General features: G+C 43.8%; 1 protein-coding gene across 5 annotated transcripts in view; it reads right to left on the reverse strand.

Annotated features, from left to right (window-relative positions):
* The window catches only part of LOC142487879 (sodium channel protein type 5 subunit alpha-like), a 379,502-nt gene that overhangs the window by 9,191 nt on the left and 353,440 nt on the right, over window positions 1–16,871 (reverse strand). For all 5 annotated transcript variants that reach the window (XM_075587912.1, XM_075587913.1, XM_075587911.1 and 2 more), the window contains 2 exons: window positions 4,830–4,967; window positions 1,793–1,897 (listed from right to left, as the gene is read on the reverse strand). In XM_075587912.1, the coding sequence (XP_075444027.1) occupies window positions 1,793–1,897; window positions 4,830–4,967 (243 nt within the window). The remainder of the gene's footprint in view (window positions 1–1,792; window positions 1,898–4,829; window positions 4,968–16,871) is intronic.

The raw sequence follows: 16,871 nt of genomic DNA on the forward strand, positions 1-16,871 counted from the left end.
CATGGGAACGCAGGATCTGATCGAAGCTAAAAAAAATCAAACAAAGCGCCTTTTGGGCATGTCATAGCCAGATCGTCACAGGGCCCGTGGACTTCCAGACCCCATGATGTACTGAATAAGTCTTTGGGCACTCAAAAGGGTTAAATTAATGTTGGTTCAGAAAACATCAACCAATATTATGGTCATCCAGATTTCCTTAATTATATCCATTATGGTAAGTTGCTTGTTAACACTGCAACATTGAATACATTCATGGAGCAATTCATGCTATTTTTTTGTTTTGTTATATTGTTTTTAACATGCAGGGGGTCTGTGGAGCTGAACCCCATTAATTTCAGCTCCGGGCACCCTCTGCTTTCCGAGATACCTCCAAATTGGGTGCCGGTATCTCAGAAAAGTTTAAAGCTCCCCTGTCACGTGGGCCAATAGGATGCCGAACCTGATGATGTCACGGCTTCCTATTGGTCCGCAGGGCGAGGGTGCTTTGAAACTCTGCCATTGCATGAACCCTGCTTGCCGAGCAGAGCAGCTACCAGCACCCCTTACGGAGGTAAGTATTTCCGGAAACAGTGTGTTCCCAGAGCTGAAATTAATTGCTTTCAGCTTTCGGAGGCAAATCTGCTTCAATATTATGTTTAGAAAAAAATGGCAAAAAAAAAATAATGGCTACCTTGCATTGCCTCTTCAATATAATTAGGATCTAAAAGATAGAATAACATTTGTGTGTTACCAATTCTAAACAACTGGTTGTGCAAATACAAAGCTTGGTATAGATCATGATGGGAAGCTTGCTTGTACTAGGACCCACGAGCTCTGGAAATGCAATGAATCCAGCAATGTAATTACCCATATGCTGGAAGACTTTGGATACAAGATGAAGTGTAATAGCCCTGTGACTGATAGTCAACTTGAGACACTTCGTGAATATCTTTTTGAAGGAAACATAAGATCCCTATGCTAATGACGCTTTAAATTGTGGAAACTTCCATTATTTGTTAAGAGATGAGGAATGCCTAGTTCTCCTAATATTGATACATATTGACATTGCTACCAACATACATAAATAACTACTTTTTGCTGATGAGGCGAGCTGTCGGGCATTACATCTACACAGATAGCAAGTGAATGGTGCTCAAAACAACATTGCTGGATGTGGGCAGCTTTGTATAAGCCCCAGTAACTGGCACAACTAACATTTGTAATGAGCCTGTAAGATAATTTTTTCTTCTTCAGGAATTCATATGGGTGTCAGGCCTTACCTATCTGGACCCATCTAAAAAGTCACTTTTACAAGGAAGCCTTTTTATAGCACAGTATTATGACCACGTGTACCACTGGATATGCACTTGCCCTAAATAATGTGCACTTCAAGGTATGTATGTCTCCCAACCCCCCACTTCGATTGTAAGCTCTTTCACAGAAGAGACCCCCCCACACCCTATTTCTATTATTCTTCCCTGTATTATACTGTGCCTACAGATATAGCCAGACTTACCATACGCATGGCCACAAGTGAGCGTGGCCTGTGACGGCGCTAAATGTTGCCTGGAAGGATTAACACTGTGGGAGGTCCCATTGAAAAGAATGGTCCCCCTATCCCATCCCAGGGACATTGCGATAGCCACCTCCCCCAGTGCCTTGGTTTTCCGGCTTCTCATCGGCGGCCAAATGAACGGTAAGGCTGGCTACATCTGTATGTAAAGAGCTGCTACAGTGCGTAGTTAAACAAACAACATTCAATACAAAAACAATGTAATATAAATGTAAAATTGCCCTCTCTTTTATAACTTACCAGTGGCCTTGGGATGGGCTTTTGAGGTTTTTTCGATCCAAGCTTCTTCATAGCATTATAATATTTTTTTTGTTCCTCGGTCATGAAGATGTCCTGCCCACCTAAGTAAAAGGAGATAACAGAAAAGTTATTATTGTTGCAAACAGAAATCGTATATGGAAACATAACATATTGCTTGGATGACTTTCTCACTTCTTGATCATGTATTTTCCATTCAGCATCCATTGTCAAAACTGAAACGGTTTTGGGTCCAAATACTTTCTTCCCAGTGAGTCAGGATGCTGTAGTTACAATTTAATGGACACATCTACTTGACAAGTGAAAATAGATATATGCTGCTGTATGTAGTGTACACACGTCACGTTTGAACACCTTCAGTGTAAATAAGACCTTAAACAGAAGACAGGTGGAGCTGTGTTGACCTGGTGTTGCTTGCCATTTTAATATGTGACTTATTTTGGAAGACCCTTGGAAGGCAACAGCCTGTACTCATCACGTGGGGGAGTAGCAACGTCAGCCCAGGCTTTCAGTGTGCTGCAGACTCCATAACTAATCTCCTTAAACTAGCAGACATTTCCCAGTCTTATTTGCAAGCAGCAAAATCAGAATACTCCACCCACCCCCATTCTCCACCTTTTCATACTCCCTTCTCCTTAGTGTGGGCCTCGTACCCTCTGACCTACAACTGCTAAGTCCTACAACTGCTAAGTCCTGGTAGTAAAGCCAAAGTTCTCAATTCAATAAACGGTTACCAAGTCATTACAACTGTTACCAATTTGTTACCTACATACACAGATTACAAATTATTTAGTGATGGAAGACACCTTATGACCCATTAAAATGAATGGGCTGTAAGGGGTCTCCTGGTTCTGGAAGAAGTCTTAAGGAAAAGCACCTCTTAGTAAATTACAAAATATCTTTTTATTTGTGTATTTGATCTTTTGCATTCAATTTCCTTAGTTTGCTTTGTAAATCTGTACTCACTGACCAATCACATGTACAAAAGGTGCTACCAATGGCTTGTGTTTTTCTGATACTGTACATGTTGAAAAAGCAGCCCAGCCGAGTCCAGCTTCCACCTTCATAGCAAATAACATCACCCCAACCAACTTCTTCCACTTATGTCTTTCTCCCAGCCTCTTAGAGTGTAAGCTCCTTGAATAACATAATAAATTGCTGCAATATTGTAGACGGCTTATAACCAGAAACACACTTTAGAAAAGGGAAACAGTGGACATGGTAGTAATACGTATTTGGAGTGGCTCTGTGAGTAAAGATACTGACTCTGGTAACAATGACACCACGTTTCAATCTGGGGAACCTGTTTCAGATCCCGGTGTCAGCTCCTTGTAACCTTGGGACAATCACTTTATCTCCCTGTGCCACAGGCACCACACGTAGATTGTAAGTTCTACAGGGCAGGGACTGTGCCTGTAACATTCCTATGTGCTGCGGACCGCGCGCAATACTGTAACTGTGAAACGCTTTGAGTCCCATTGGGAGAAAAATGCTAACTGAAATTATTATTACTAAAATAGATGTACTTAGTTCTGCTTTCTTTAAACTACTATACATTTGGGTTAATTTAAAGATTATGATTTGGTCATAGGAGTTAGGACAAAGTAAATGTTGGCTGTAAAAGGAAGAAAATGTAAACATGTTGTGATCGCATTTTCCATCAGAACAGCTTATTCCTGCAAACCTTAAATTGCCCCCTACCATTACAGAACGTTTAACCAATGATGCATTTTTTAACTCTAGCCTGCCTCTCAGTTTCCCATGCAGAGGCAGCAACCCATGGCATCCACCATATTTTTGCGGGATGGAATATAACATGGTAATTGCTTGATTAGTAAAAATTAAAACAAATAGTTAAAGAGCGAGGCAGAGGTTTATGGTGCGTAGGTGTGAGAGATACTGGAAGAAGTAGGAAAGGACAGTGACGGACAGTGACGGACAGGGAGTCTGGAGTATAATAGCAGAATGTATTTATCAGACATAAGTCGAAATACAGTATGCATCACTCTAGTTGGGTAATATTATATAACAGTGAACAGATCTGGGGGTAATAATCATGGTGGCGGTGTATTGCAGGTTATAATATCTGTTAATAGACCAACATAATAAGTTCTTCACAGATACACAAGGCAGTGCCCCCATAATATCTGAATAGGAGACTTTAAGATCATGTTGATCCATTAAAATTTACTCTATCAGAACTTTCAATGAACTTATACATCACACAATGTTTTGTCTTTGGGACGTCTATTCTTTGTTCAATGCACAAAGCAAGATGAATAAGGTTTGGGGGATTAAAGAATAACACGGATATACACTATTAGTTGGTTTATTGATGCAGGGGAATTGCATTCTCTGTCACTACCTTTCTGCCTCTCCCTAAATCAGGGGTGGGCCAGTGCTGTCATCAAGGGCCACTAACAAGTCACGTTTTAAGGATATCCCTGCTTTAGCACAGTGGGCTCAACCTTTGACTGAACCACTGATTGAGCCACCTGTGCTGAAGCAGGGATATCCTGATAACCTGACTGGTTGGGGAGCCTTGAGGACTGGAGTTGCCCACCCCTGGTCTAAATCAATCTCTGTTTTTCTATTGCCATCTTCCCTCCCGTCTCTTAGCCGCTGCCCGTATCGTTCAGTGTGACACTGGCAGTGTCCGTTCCCCTCCGGTCACCCCGAGCCCCCTATTAAGATTGGAAATCTCTACTCCTAATGCTACAGAGGTTCAAGATTTTCCAAAGATGATTAGGGTTCACCTTTTTCTCATAGTTGGGTTAGAAAGTAACTCATAACCCTTTACTGTTATACCAAACTGGCTATCTCATGTTTGAGAGCTTGTCTGCAGCTGAAAAGTAAAAAGCCAATTCTAAGTACCGCGCCTGCGTTCCTTATCTATAGAAATAAAGGGGTGGCTTTCTGCCACTCTGTATATGTGAGGAAGCAATGAAGAGGTGTGCGCAGTCCATCCAACATGGGAAGAGATTGCATGACAGAACTACACAGTGGATCAGATACTTATCTTCTTCTTTTGTTGGTTAAAGTTGTCAATGATTACACCGATAAAAAGGTTTAATGTGAAAAATGATCCGAAGATGATGAAAATCACAAAGTACAGGTACATGTACTTGTTTATTTCATATATAGGCTGTTCATCAGTCTACAGAAAGACAAAAAGGAAGAAGATAAAACACAATGAAATAACAAAACATTCTTTTCTGTTGATATCCATCTTACTTATACTAAACTGAAGTATATTATGCAACAGATGTTCTACTATTTCGTTTTTTATCTGGTATTTAGGGGACTTTATTCAATTGTGTCTATTAAAGTGTATCCAGATGAATGTGTTTTAATGCAGTCTGCTCACCCGGTTTTACCATTGTTCAGTGTTGGTTATTCCTGGTTAATGTGAAGTTTCATAGAAGCTGTAGATGTATCTGAAGATTTTGCGGTAGGAGTTCAGGTGCATGTTATAATAATGTATTCATTTATTATTTGTATAGTCATGTATGCAGAGCTGCACATATTAGACACATATGCTGCATATTATGTATGCAGAGCTGCACATATTAGACACATATGCTGCATATTATGTATGCAGAGCTGCACATATTAGACACATATGCTGCATATTATGTATGCAGAGCTGCACATATTAGACACATATGATGCATATTATGTATGCAGAGCTGCACATATTAGACACATATGCTGCATATTATGTATGCAGAGCTGCACATATTAGACACATATGCTGCATATTATGTATGCAGAGCTGCACATATTAGACACATATGATGCATATTATGTATGCAGAGCTGCACATATTAGACACATATGCTGCATATTATGTATGCAGAGCTGCACATATTAGACACATATGCTGCATATTATGTATGCAGAGCTGCACATATTAGACACATATGATGCATATTATGTATGCAGAGCTGCACATATTAGACACATATGATGCATATTATGTATGCAGAGCTGCACATATTAGACACATATGCTGCATATTATGTATGCAGAGCTGCACATATTAGACACATATGCTGCATATTATGTATGCAGAGCTGCACATATTAGACACATATGCTGCATATTATGTATGCAGAGCTGCACATATTAGACACATATGATGCATATTATGTATGCAGAGCTGCACATATTAGACACAGATGCTGCATATTATGTATGCAGAGCTGCACATATTAGACACCAGAACCTTGTCCAAACAGCTTCCCTATACCTACTTAAAAAAAGACTATTTGACTCGTGTCATTTTCCACAGTTGCTAGCAAATAGGAAAATCCCTTGTGAGCACAATCACGCCTCAGACAGGCCTGCAGTCCTGCTTTTTCCCATTATCTCTTAGCATAACAATGCTTCCACGGCCGCCAAGGATTCTGGGTAATGACATACAAATGAGACGTGTCACCTTTTGCTTCTTATCCATTTTGACTCGGACCCCTATAAGCTTATGCCTTGTTGTACAACACAGCTTTTCAGCCCAGCATGGGTTAAAGAAGTGTATAGCCAGTAAACCTACTCGAAAACAGCTGTTTCAAACTTGGGGATCATCAGCGGGAGGCTGGATATACTGGCTTTGCAATATGAAGTTGGGATAGGTTTCAACCACACATTAAAGAAGTTATGGTGGGTGAAAAAGTGACAAAAACCCTCCCCCGCACAGTGTTCATAGGGTGACCAGACGTCCCTATTTAGCTGGTTGTACCGGGTCCCGACTGTTCTGGCCCGTGACCGGCGCGGAGTGTGTATACACAATCAGTGCTTTGCCGGCCGTGCACGAGTGTCTGGCAAGTGCCATTCGCGCATGCGCATAAGCGGCTGCAAACGACAAATCGCGCATGCGTGACTGGCAAGTGCTCATTGCGCATGTGCAATCAGCACTTGCCATTTGCGCATGCACAGCTGGCACTTGCCGTTCGCGAGTAGGCATGCGCAGTCAGTGCTCGCGACTATTGGAAAATGCAAAAAAAAATCTGAATTTTAAAAAAAAAAATGGAATCATTTTTTTTTAAATTGCACATTTTCATTTTGTTTTCCGAACCGTCGAATAAAAAAAAAACCTGCAAATCCAATTTCCACACATTTGCCGATATCTCTTACAATCAGGATAAATTATGATCTTGAAGTTGCAGTCCGTAAAGAAGCGACTGGTAATAGTTTTGAATTCTTGCTTGATTTACTTTAACATGCAAGTCTATATTGTCACGGGAGATCGGGAATTTACACCTTTATCCCGGGATCATATCACTGAGCAAAACCAAGAAGTAAAACAAATTGTCATTTAGATGGTTTTCAATCCGCGCTCATGCTTCCTAAATGAATCTTTAAAGTAGATATTTTCCTTCCTCTTGCAGCTCCTGATGCGAGGAGGCACACCCCTCCTCCACCAGCGTCCACCGCAGGAAAACTCCGTCAGCGGACCAACCACAAACAAAAGAAGCACAGGAGCGCACCAAGGTATAAAGAGGTATGTATTATACGATACAATAATAATGCAAGTAGTTACTTACAGTAGAGGCAACTCTTATTCTAACAAAAACCAGTGGCAATTCCTGAAAAAACCCAGGTACATTCTGAATACATGCCTTAAACTTTCCTTAAACTAGCCCCTGCTGTGTTAATCCTATGGGTCGTTAGTCAATGCAGAAATACCTTAAACGTGCCTCAAACTAGCCCAGAACATACCCAGCACATACCCAGCACATACCCAGAATGTAACTCGGCTAGTTTACGGCAAATGTTAGAATAAACGTTGCCTCTACTGTACATAGATAAAAAACACAGTCCAGTAGAAAATGAACAGCCAGGCTCCGTATTGTCACATCAGTGACTCAGGAGAATGGGGGGGATGCTGTACTGCTGTATTGGTGTGGATTTATCCCGCGTGCTGGGATTTGCCGGTAACACCCCGTAGCTCCCCTACTTCCGGGTTCACACGTCACTGCGGTACCCTTATGGAGCAAGCCCTCTACGTCACTTGCTATTGTCCCAAACGGAGGGGAAAATAGATAACTAAGTGCACTACAAGCACACAAATGGGTATAGCAACCAAATAACGTGGAGCCTGGAGTTAAAATCAAATTCTTCCGCTTCGCGTTTCGCACACTAAATGTGCTTCATCACAGACATACACACAGTGAATTACAAATAACAGGAGACAACACACTTACTGGGGGTCTGGGCTACAAAACTAACCTTTCCTAGTTGAAATAGCACAGACAAAAAAGAAGTGTTTAGGTTGACCGGGTTGTACCCGCAAAAGTCCTGGAGCTCAATTCGGTATGAGTTTCCAGACGCCACCGCTGTATCTGCTCCGGAGCTGCCACAATCCCTTGACTGAGAGATAGTACCAAATGCCCTGGTACTCTTTTTGGCTTGTAGTTCCAGGCGCGACCGCTACGTTCTATTCTGAGAACTTGTCCCTGGAAAGCTGGACTTAGAACATTTCTTGACTTGAAAATCTCTGAAGCCGGTCGCTGCTATTTCTCCAAGAGCATCTTTTGGAGGTGTCAAATTTGCCGCTGCTGTTCTGGCGCTTAGACTCTGAGGTCAGGATTGGCTGCTGGGTTTCTCATAGTATTTCAGATTCATTCATGAAATACTACAGCCAATCCAAGCGTGGGAATTTTATAACCAGCCAATCAGCTGCCTGCCAGTCTTCCAAAGCAGGGAAGTGGGTTCTTCAGAATGGAATAAGGGCATGCATGAGTTTTCCACCATAGCCACTTATCATTCAGAAGCCACCCGCGGGGCTAGGTGCCTCTACGTCTAGGGAGGTGACTACTTGCCGGAATGGCTTGTATTCATCCCAGGACATGGATACTTCACCCAATCATCCTGCTCTAATGGCTTTCACACTTGTGGGGCAAGTGTTGCTTTCAAGTCCGGACCTAGACCAGACCTGCTGGCACCAACTTGGTAGCCATTTGGTCTCTCAGTTTCCCGGGCTTGAAAATTCCCTGATCATGTTACAGTGCACAAAGCATAATAGAGACCCGTTCAATAAAATATACTTTTATACTGTGTCTTTCTAAAAATGTCTAAGTCTTACTTTGGTGTCAGCGATAGAATAAGAATTTATGCTCTCTATTCTCACTAGCCATATCCCTGCCACACTGCAAAAACCTGACTTTACATTTTTACACAAAATAAACCTTGCAGCTTCATCAGATAGCAGGAGCACCCCTGAATCCCTATACCAGGTTAAGGGTGCCTTGGACAGTAACTGGGTGTCCCCCCTTATACTAGGGACCCCTGTACTGTTCTGGGGATACCTTGATCCCCTATGCCCCTTTAACCTTTCTAGTCTGTGCTGAAGCAGGGACTCCTGGCGTTGAGCTGCAAGAACGTTTTCAGGGTAGGATTTTGACAGGGGCAATGTGCTTCAATGTATCCGAGAATTTTACCTGATTCCCAGCTACATTTTTGGGGTATCCAGTAACTCTGGAACCCCACTACATAGCCACAATCTGTAAAGATTTTCTCTGCAAAACCCATCCTGAAACTCATAGCCTAGCAATCCCTGCTTGCTGGCACTCCTGGAAAGGCAAAAACATAAAAATTCTTTATTGTCGCAAATTTTACATACAGGCACCGCAGTACATATACAATAGTCAGGCCCAAGAGCTGACACTCTAGGACCCCAAAACATGGGTCAGGGGCAACCAAGTGGGCTTGGCCATTATTAGTGAGCCTGGTTACCCCTTCACGTCACATATATGAGCATAGGTTTTGGCTTGTATGTCTGAATTTATAACGAGAGGTTTGGAACACATACTGTCAGCAGTCAGTCGGATTGTATTATCTGTATGGGTAAGTAAACCAGACCTCTCACAAATTAACAGTCTTAGAGACGGTCAATTGTTTTACTCAAAAGTAATAATAATGTTACTTTTTTAGAAAAGAAAATGAGTCAAGGGTCTTTTTTTTTAGTTACTGTCAGTTCTAATTAGCTGTATACAAAGATGTTATCCCCTATAGTAACAAATAAGTAAACATTAAAAATTAACTGTGTGCACTATATGTTCCTAAATAGTAAACCAGTGATTTTTCAACCGCAGTCCCGCCCCCCTCCGGGGTTCCGCGGCCAGCCAGGGGGGGGGGGGAGGAGAGCTGGGACAGCTCTCACAGCTTTCCTAGGCCTGGCGGCACCCCACACAGCAGTGACCTGGCGGCCCCGGGGCTCAGCAGCATCAGCCGCCAGGTCACTGCGATCCTTCCTCTACCTCCGCCAGGAAGAGATTGCTGCGGACCGACGCAGGCGCAAAGAGAAGTAGGGGTAGAGAGAGTGTGCATGTCTGTCTCAGGCTCAAAGAGAGCTAGGGAGAGGTGCGTGTATGGAGTGGGGGGGGGGGGGGGGGGAGAGTGCAAGGGAGAAAGGGGGGCATTGAATGTAAGGGGGCAAGGGGGGTAAGAGTGTATGGGGGCAAGAGAGGAGAAGAGAGTGTAAGGGGAGAGGAGAGAGGGGGAGAGTGTGAGGCAAGAGATGGGGGATAGTGTAAGGGTGCAAAAGAGAGGAAGGAGAGTGTAAGGGGAGAACAGAGAGGGGGACACTGAGGGGAGAACAGAGATGAGAGAGAGTGTAAGGGGGAAAGAGGGAGAAGGAGGGGGAGAGTGAGGGGAGAAGAGATGAGTGTAAGGAGGAAGAGAGGTAGACCGCGATGAAAAGAGAGCATAAAGGGGGAGAGAGTGTAAGGGGAGGGGGATGGAGAGAGTGTAAGGGGGAGAGCAATTGGGGAGGGAGAAAGCATAATGTGGGAGGAGGGAGCGTAATGAGGGGGAGGTAGAGAGGGCAAGGGGGGAAGAGGGAGGGAGTGTAAGGGGGAACAGAGGGGGGATGAACAGGGGAGAGAGATGGATGGGGGGAGAGAGGGCTGGGGTTCCCCAGAATTTCACAATCTAATTCTAGGGTTCCTTAACCAAAGATTGAAAATCACTGTTTTAAACAATGGTAAACCCCTAAATATGAGCCATGCACTGTATCCTCTTCAACTTTAATTTGTTCATGTAATTTATCTCCTCTTTCAATTCAATGCTTTCTGCAGGTTATTATTTATCATCTGGAAAATAAATCTGGTTAATGGTAACAACATGTGTGAGCCAACGACACTTAATTAATGGGGACCACCATGTCTGAATGAAAAGCAGAAAGAGCAGCAGAAATAATTTCATACAGTGGATGCCACAAGGCATATCTTGGTCCTGTCAGTGTTGGGAGTCATTTATTTATTATGACTTGAACTGGGATGACCAGGGAGAGCCTTTCTTTGGTAAAGTTATAGAAGTTTGCGCATCAATCCAAAACTGCATGGTATTTCTGAGGCAGAATAAATGCTCGAGAGATACAGACGTAGTGCTACTTAATGTACACAATTCAGCAAAGATCAGCTTGATTTACTAAAAAAAGAAATACGATAAGTCACATCACAATTCTGGATTCCGCTTCTTAGCTTGTGCTTTTTCAAAGCTATGTGTATGGAGAGACGTTTATGGACTTAACGCACAGACGGGGCTTTGCACTAAGCTCAATGGGTTTGCGTTCTGATGTTCCAAAAAAGCACGCCCGTTAAAAAGTGAGGCCGGGGACGCGATTCACTAAGGCCTTGAGCCCATTTTTTAACGTACGTGCTCAAAACACCCACAGCGTACGGGTTGCTTTTTTTCCCCCTGCTAGCGTTCTTAAACTTCACGTACGCTAGCTGAGAGAAAAAAAAGCCGCATGTAACATTTGCATGGAGATTCTGTATCTCCATGCAAGGCTGTTACAGGCGATCGTACACTAAATTAAAAACATTTTAATAATAGTGTACATGAGCAGGGGGTCTCCGGAGCTGAACAGCATTGGTTTCAGGTCTGAGGACCCCCTACTTCAGGAGATACAGGCCCCGTTATGGGGTGCCGGTATCCCCTGCAGAATTTCAATGTCCCGGTCACGTGACGCGGACGCTTGAAAGTGCAGGGGATACCGGCACCCCAATCTCCTGAAGTAGGGGGTCCTCGGACCTGAAACCAATGCGGTTCAGCTCCGGAGACCGCCTGCACATCTAGACTATGAAACACATGTATATTAAAAAAAGATTTAACAAACATCAATACACAACCCCCCTATCCCCCCGTCCTAACACATACAGTACAATAATGTGCAAAATTACTATTATCCAGATATGGATAATAGATTATTTGCCCATTATTAAACACAGCATTAGCATACATAAATAAAGTAAATAAATACAGTTATTCTTACCACAACAGCAGGTCCCTCTGTCCTCCCTCTGTCCTCCGTTGCATAAATACATAATAAAGACATTCTAATGCCCCTAACCCCTTAATCACCTTAGCGGTTACTAACCGCTACTAACCGTTAACCCACCCTGCCCCCATACAAACCCGTGAGGCCTAAGCACCCACCCCGGACTGACTATACCCACCCTGTACCCATTGAATAGTATAGTGGTACATCATACCCATATAATAATAATATGGGCATGATAAACCTCTATAGCACTCAATGGGCACCCTAATTACAATACATTAATGCACCAGATACACAATAATAAAACATAACTCCAAAAAACACACTTCACTAAATAAAAACAGTAGCCAGCTAATCCAATGAATACAAGCAATAACAACATCAACAATGAATTAATTAAACCATTAACCAATCAAACCAATTAATTACTGAACAAACTCAAAATGAATAGTAACACTAACCAATCAAACCAATTAATTACTACAACATTAATGAATTTAAATATTAAAATACAAAGAAATAAATTCAAACAATCTCTGAAATAACCATAAAACGCATTAGCTAACATAATACAACATTAACTACAAACGAACACCAATCGCAAACATTGTATTACCAGTAAGCAGGAAAAAAACAAACAATGACATCCACATAAGAAAATGAAATTAAAAAAACCAACAGCAATACCAAACCAGAAATGCCCCCCAAATATTGTCATAATAATGTATTAATCTGTACCCTAAAGTGGTACAAATTAATATATTATCAGTTAATGTGCCTCCCCCAAAAAATAAAAAAACACATCCAATGAAAAAACCTGTTAAAAAAGACATTTACAAACATTCAATATATTACTTACCGACTCCCAGGGAAACAGGAAGCTCACGTACCTTGAAGGCCTCCAACAGCATCCAATGCCATCCGCCATGAAGATCCGTATCAGGTACCCAAATCTTCTTTTTTCTTTCTTTAATCACCTTCTTCTATCTTCATCTGTCACCATTTCTTGAGCTTCTTTATCTTATATCTTCATCTGTCAATCCAAAAAACCCCATGGTAAATCCCAACCAATGTTGTCTCGTCGGCTTCTTGGGCTCAAATGAGGCGTCACAGCCTTAAATAGGACTTGTGACGTCACATTTAGCCTCAAAATGGTTAACAGCCACCTGATTGGCTGTTAAAACCATGTTCCGACTTAAAACATTTTTTTTTACATAACGTCACTTAAAGGGAATGATGCCAGCCAATCAGAATGGCTGTGCTTCATTTGCCTTCAAGATGACTTCACTAAATCCAAGATGGCCGGCGTCACATGGTATTTCAGCCAATCAGAGTGTGGAATTGGTTCCCACGATCTGATTGGCTGAAATACCATGTGACGCGGCTTCGTCATGTCATCTTAAAGGCAAATGAAGCACAGCCATTCTGATTGGCTGGCATCATTCCCTTTAAGTAACAGCCAATCAGGTGGCTGTTAACCATTTTGAGGCTAAATGTGACGTCACAAGCCCTATTTAAGGCCGTGACGCCTCATTTGAGCCCAAGAAGATGACGAGACAACATCGGTTGGGATTTACCATGGGGTTTTTTGGATTGACAGATGAAGATAGAAGATAAAGAAGATCAAGAAATTGTGGCAGATGAAGATAGAAGGTGATTAAAGAAAGAAAAAAGAAGATTTGGGCACCTGATCCGGATCTTCATGGCGGATGGCATCGGATGCTGTTGGAGGCCTTCAAGGTACGTGAGCTTCCTGTTACCCCGGGAGTCGGAGGGCCACCGCTTCTAATGGTAAGTAATATATTGAATGTTTGTAAATGTCTCTTTTTACAGGTTTCTTCATTGGATGTGTTTTTTGATTTTTTTGGGGGAGGCACATTGACTGATAATATATTAATCTGTACCACTTTAGGGTACAGATTAATACATTATTATGGCAATATTTGGGGGGCATTTGTTGCTTGGTATTGCTGTTGGTTTTTTTAATGTCAGTTTCTTATGTGGATGTGATTGTTTGTTTTTTTCCTGCTTAATGGTAATAAATTATCCTCCCCACCATACTTCCGATCATCCCTCCCCACCATCCCTCCCATCATCACTCCCCACCATCACTCCTTCATGCCGGCCGGGCCGCAGGGGATTGGCTGCAGGCAGAGAGGAAGCCGGGGGCGGGGCTTTGTACAGAGCACACGGTGAGTGTGTGTGTCTGCCTTCCTGCTCCTGCTCCTCTGTCTGCGCGGTGTCCCGTCCCCTTCTGCCCCGGGTGATAGGAGAAGGTAGGGGGGTGATAGGAGAAGGGAGCGGGAGGGGAGAGTTGTACATTTGCCTGCCCAGTGACTGTGTGCAGGGAGCTGCCTGCACGGATCTCCTCCCCCCTAACCCCCCTCCCCCTCACATCCGTCGCTGCCTCTGCTCTCCACTGCTCTTCAATGTGTGTATCTTTGTGTGTGTGTGTGTGTTTGTGTGTGTGTGTGTTTGTGTGTGTGTGTGTATTTATTTGTATGTGTGTATTTATTTGTGTGTGTGTATTTATTTGTGTGTGTGTGTATTTATTTGTGTGTGTGTGTGTGTGTATTTATCTGTGCGTGTGTGTGTATTTATTTGTGTGTGTGTATTTATTTGTGTGTGTGTGTGTGTGTATTTATTTGTGTGTGTGTGTATTTATTTGTGTGTGTGTGTATATTTATGTGTGTGTATATTTATTTGTATGTGTGTGTGTGTATATTTATTTGTGTGTGTGTGTGTGTGTGTGTATTTATTTGTGTGTGTGTGTGTGTATTTATTTATTTGTGTGTGTGTGTGTGTGTGTATTTATTTATTTGTGTGTGTATTTATTTGTGTGTGTGTGTGTATTGTGTGTGTGTGTGTGTGTGTGTGTGTGTGTGTGTGTGTGTGTGTGTGTGTGTGTGTGTGTGTGTGTGTGTGTGTGCAGGGAGCTGCCTGCACGGATTTCCTGCCTTTCTTCCCCCCTCCTCCACTCCCCTCTGTCTGCGAGAGAGGGTGTCTGTCTGCGAGAGAGGGTGTCTGTCTGCATGAGAGGGTGTCTGTCTGCGAGAGAGAGAGAGTGTCTGTCTGCGAGAGAGAGAGTGTGTCTGGGAAAGAGAGAGAGTGTCTGTCTGCGAGAGAGAGTGTCTGTCTGTGAGAGAGAGAGTGTCTGTCTGCGAGAGAGAGAGTGTCTGTCTGCGAGAGAGAGAGTGTCTGTCTGCGAGAGAGAGAGTGTCTGTCTGCGAGAGAGAGAGTGTCTATCTGCGAGAGAGAGAGTGTCTGTCTGCGAGAGAGAGAGAGAGAGTGTCTGTCTGCGAGAGAGAGAGAGTGTCTGTCTGCGAGAGAGTGTCTGTCTGCGAGAGAGAGTGTCTGTCTGCGAGAGAGAGAGAGTGTCTGTCTGCGAGAGAGAGAGTGTGTCTGCGAAAGAGAGAGAGTGTCTGTCTGCGACAGAGAGAGTGTCTGTCTGCGAGAGAGAGAGAGAGTGTCTTCTGCGAGAGAGAGTGTCTGTCTGCGAGAGAGAGAGTGTCTGTGTGCGAGAGAGAGAGTGTCTGTCTGCGAGAGAGAGAGTGTCTGTCTGCGAGAGAGAGAGAGAGTGTCTGTCTGCGAGAGTGTGTCTGTCTGCGAGAGTGTGTGTCTGTCTGCGAGAGAGAGAGTGTCTGTCTGCGAGAGAGAGAGTGTGTCTGTCTGCGAGAGAGAGAGTGTGTCTGTCTGCGAGAGAGTGTGTCTGTCTGCGAGAGAGTGTGTCTGTCTGCGAGAGAGTGTGTCTGTCTGCGAGAGAGTGTATCTGTCTGCGAGAGAGTGTGTCTGTCTGCGAGAGAGAGAGTGTCTGTCTGAGAGAGAGAGTGTCTGTCAGAGAGAGAAAGAGTGTCTGTCAGAGAGAGAGGTCTGAGAGAGAGAGGTCTGAGAGAGAGGTCTGAGAGAGAGAGAGAGAGGTCTGAGAGAGAGGTCTGAGAGAGAGAGAGGGGTCTGAGAGAGAGAGAGGTCTGAGAGAGAGAGAGAGAGAGAGAGGTCTGAGAGAGAGGTCTGAGAGAGAGAGGTCTGAGAGAGAGAGGTCTGAGAGAGAGATAGAGAGGTCTGAGAGAGAAAGAGAGAGAGGTTTGAGAGAGAGAGAGAGAGAGAGGTCTGAGAGAGAGGGAGAGAGAGGTCTGAGAGAGAGAGAGAGGTCTGAGAGAGAGAGAGAGAGAGAGAGGTCTGAGAGAGAGAGAGAGATAGGTCTGAGAGAGAGAGAGAGAGAGAGAGAGGTCTGAGAGAGAGGTCTGAGAGAGAGAGGTCTGAGAGAGAGAGAGAGGTCTGAGAGAGAGAGAGAGGTCTGAGAGAGAGAGGTCTGAGAGAGAGAGAGAGAGAGCGAGAGAGGTCTGAGAGAGAGAGAGGTCTGAGAGAGAGAGAGAGAGAGAGGTCAGAGAGAGAGAGGTCAGAGAGAGAGAGAGAGAGGTCTGAGAGAGAGAGAGAGAGAGAGAGAGAGGTCTGAGAGAGAGAGAGAGAGGGCTGAGAGAGAGAGTGAGAGAGAGAGAGGTCTGTGAGAGAGAGAGGTCTGAGAGAGAGATCTCTGAGAGAGAGAGTTCTGAGAGAGAGGTCTGAGAGACAGAGAGGTCTGAGAGAGAGGTCTGAGAGAGAGGTCTGAGAGAGAGAGAGGTCTGAGAGAGAAAGAGAGTGGTCTGAGAGAGCGAGAGAGAGAGAGAGAGAGAGAGAGAGAGAGAGAGAGAGAGAGAGTGAGGGAGAGAGAGTGAGGGAGAGAGAGTGAGGTCTGAGGGAGAGAGTGAGGTGTGAGGGAGAGAGTGAGGTCTGAGGGAG

The sequence above is a fragment of the Ascaphus truei genome, chromosome 2 (assembly GCF_040206685.1).
Source record: "Ascaphus truei isolate aAscTru1 chromosome 2, aAscTru1.hap1, whole genome shotgun sequence".
Taxonomy (NCBI): domain Eukaryota; kingdom Metazoa; phylum Chordata; class Amphibia; order Anura; family Ascaphidae; genus Ascaphus; species Ascaphus truei.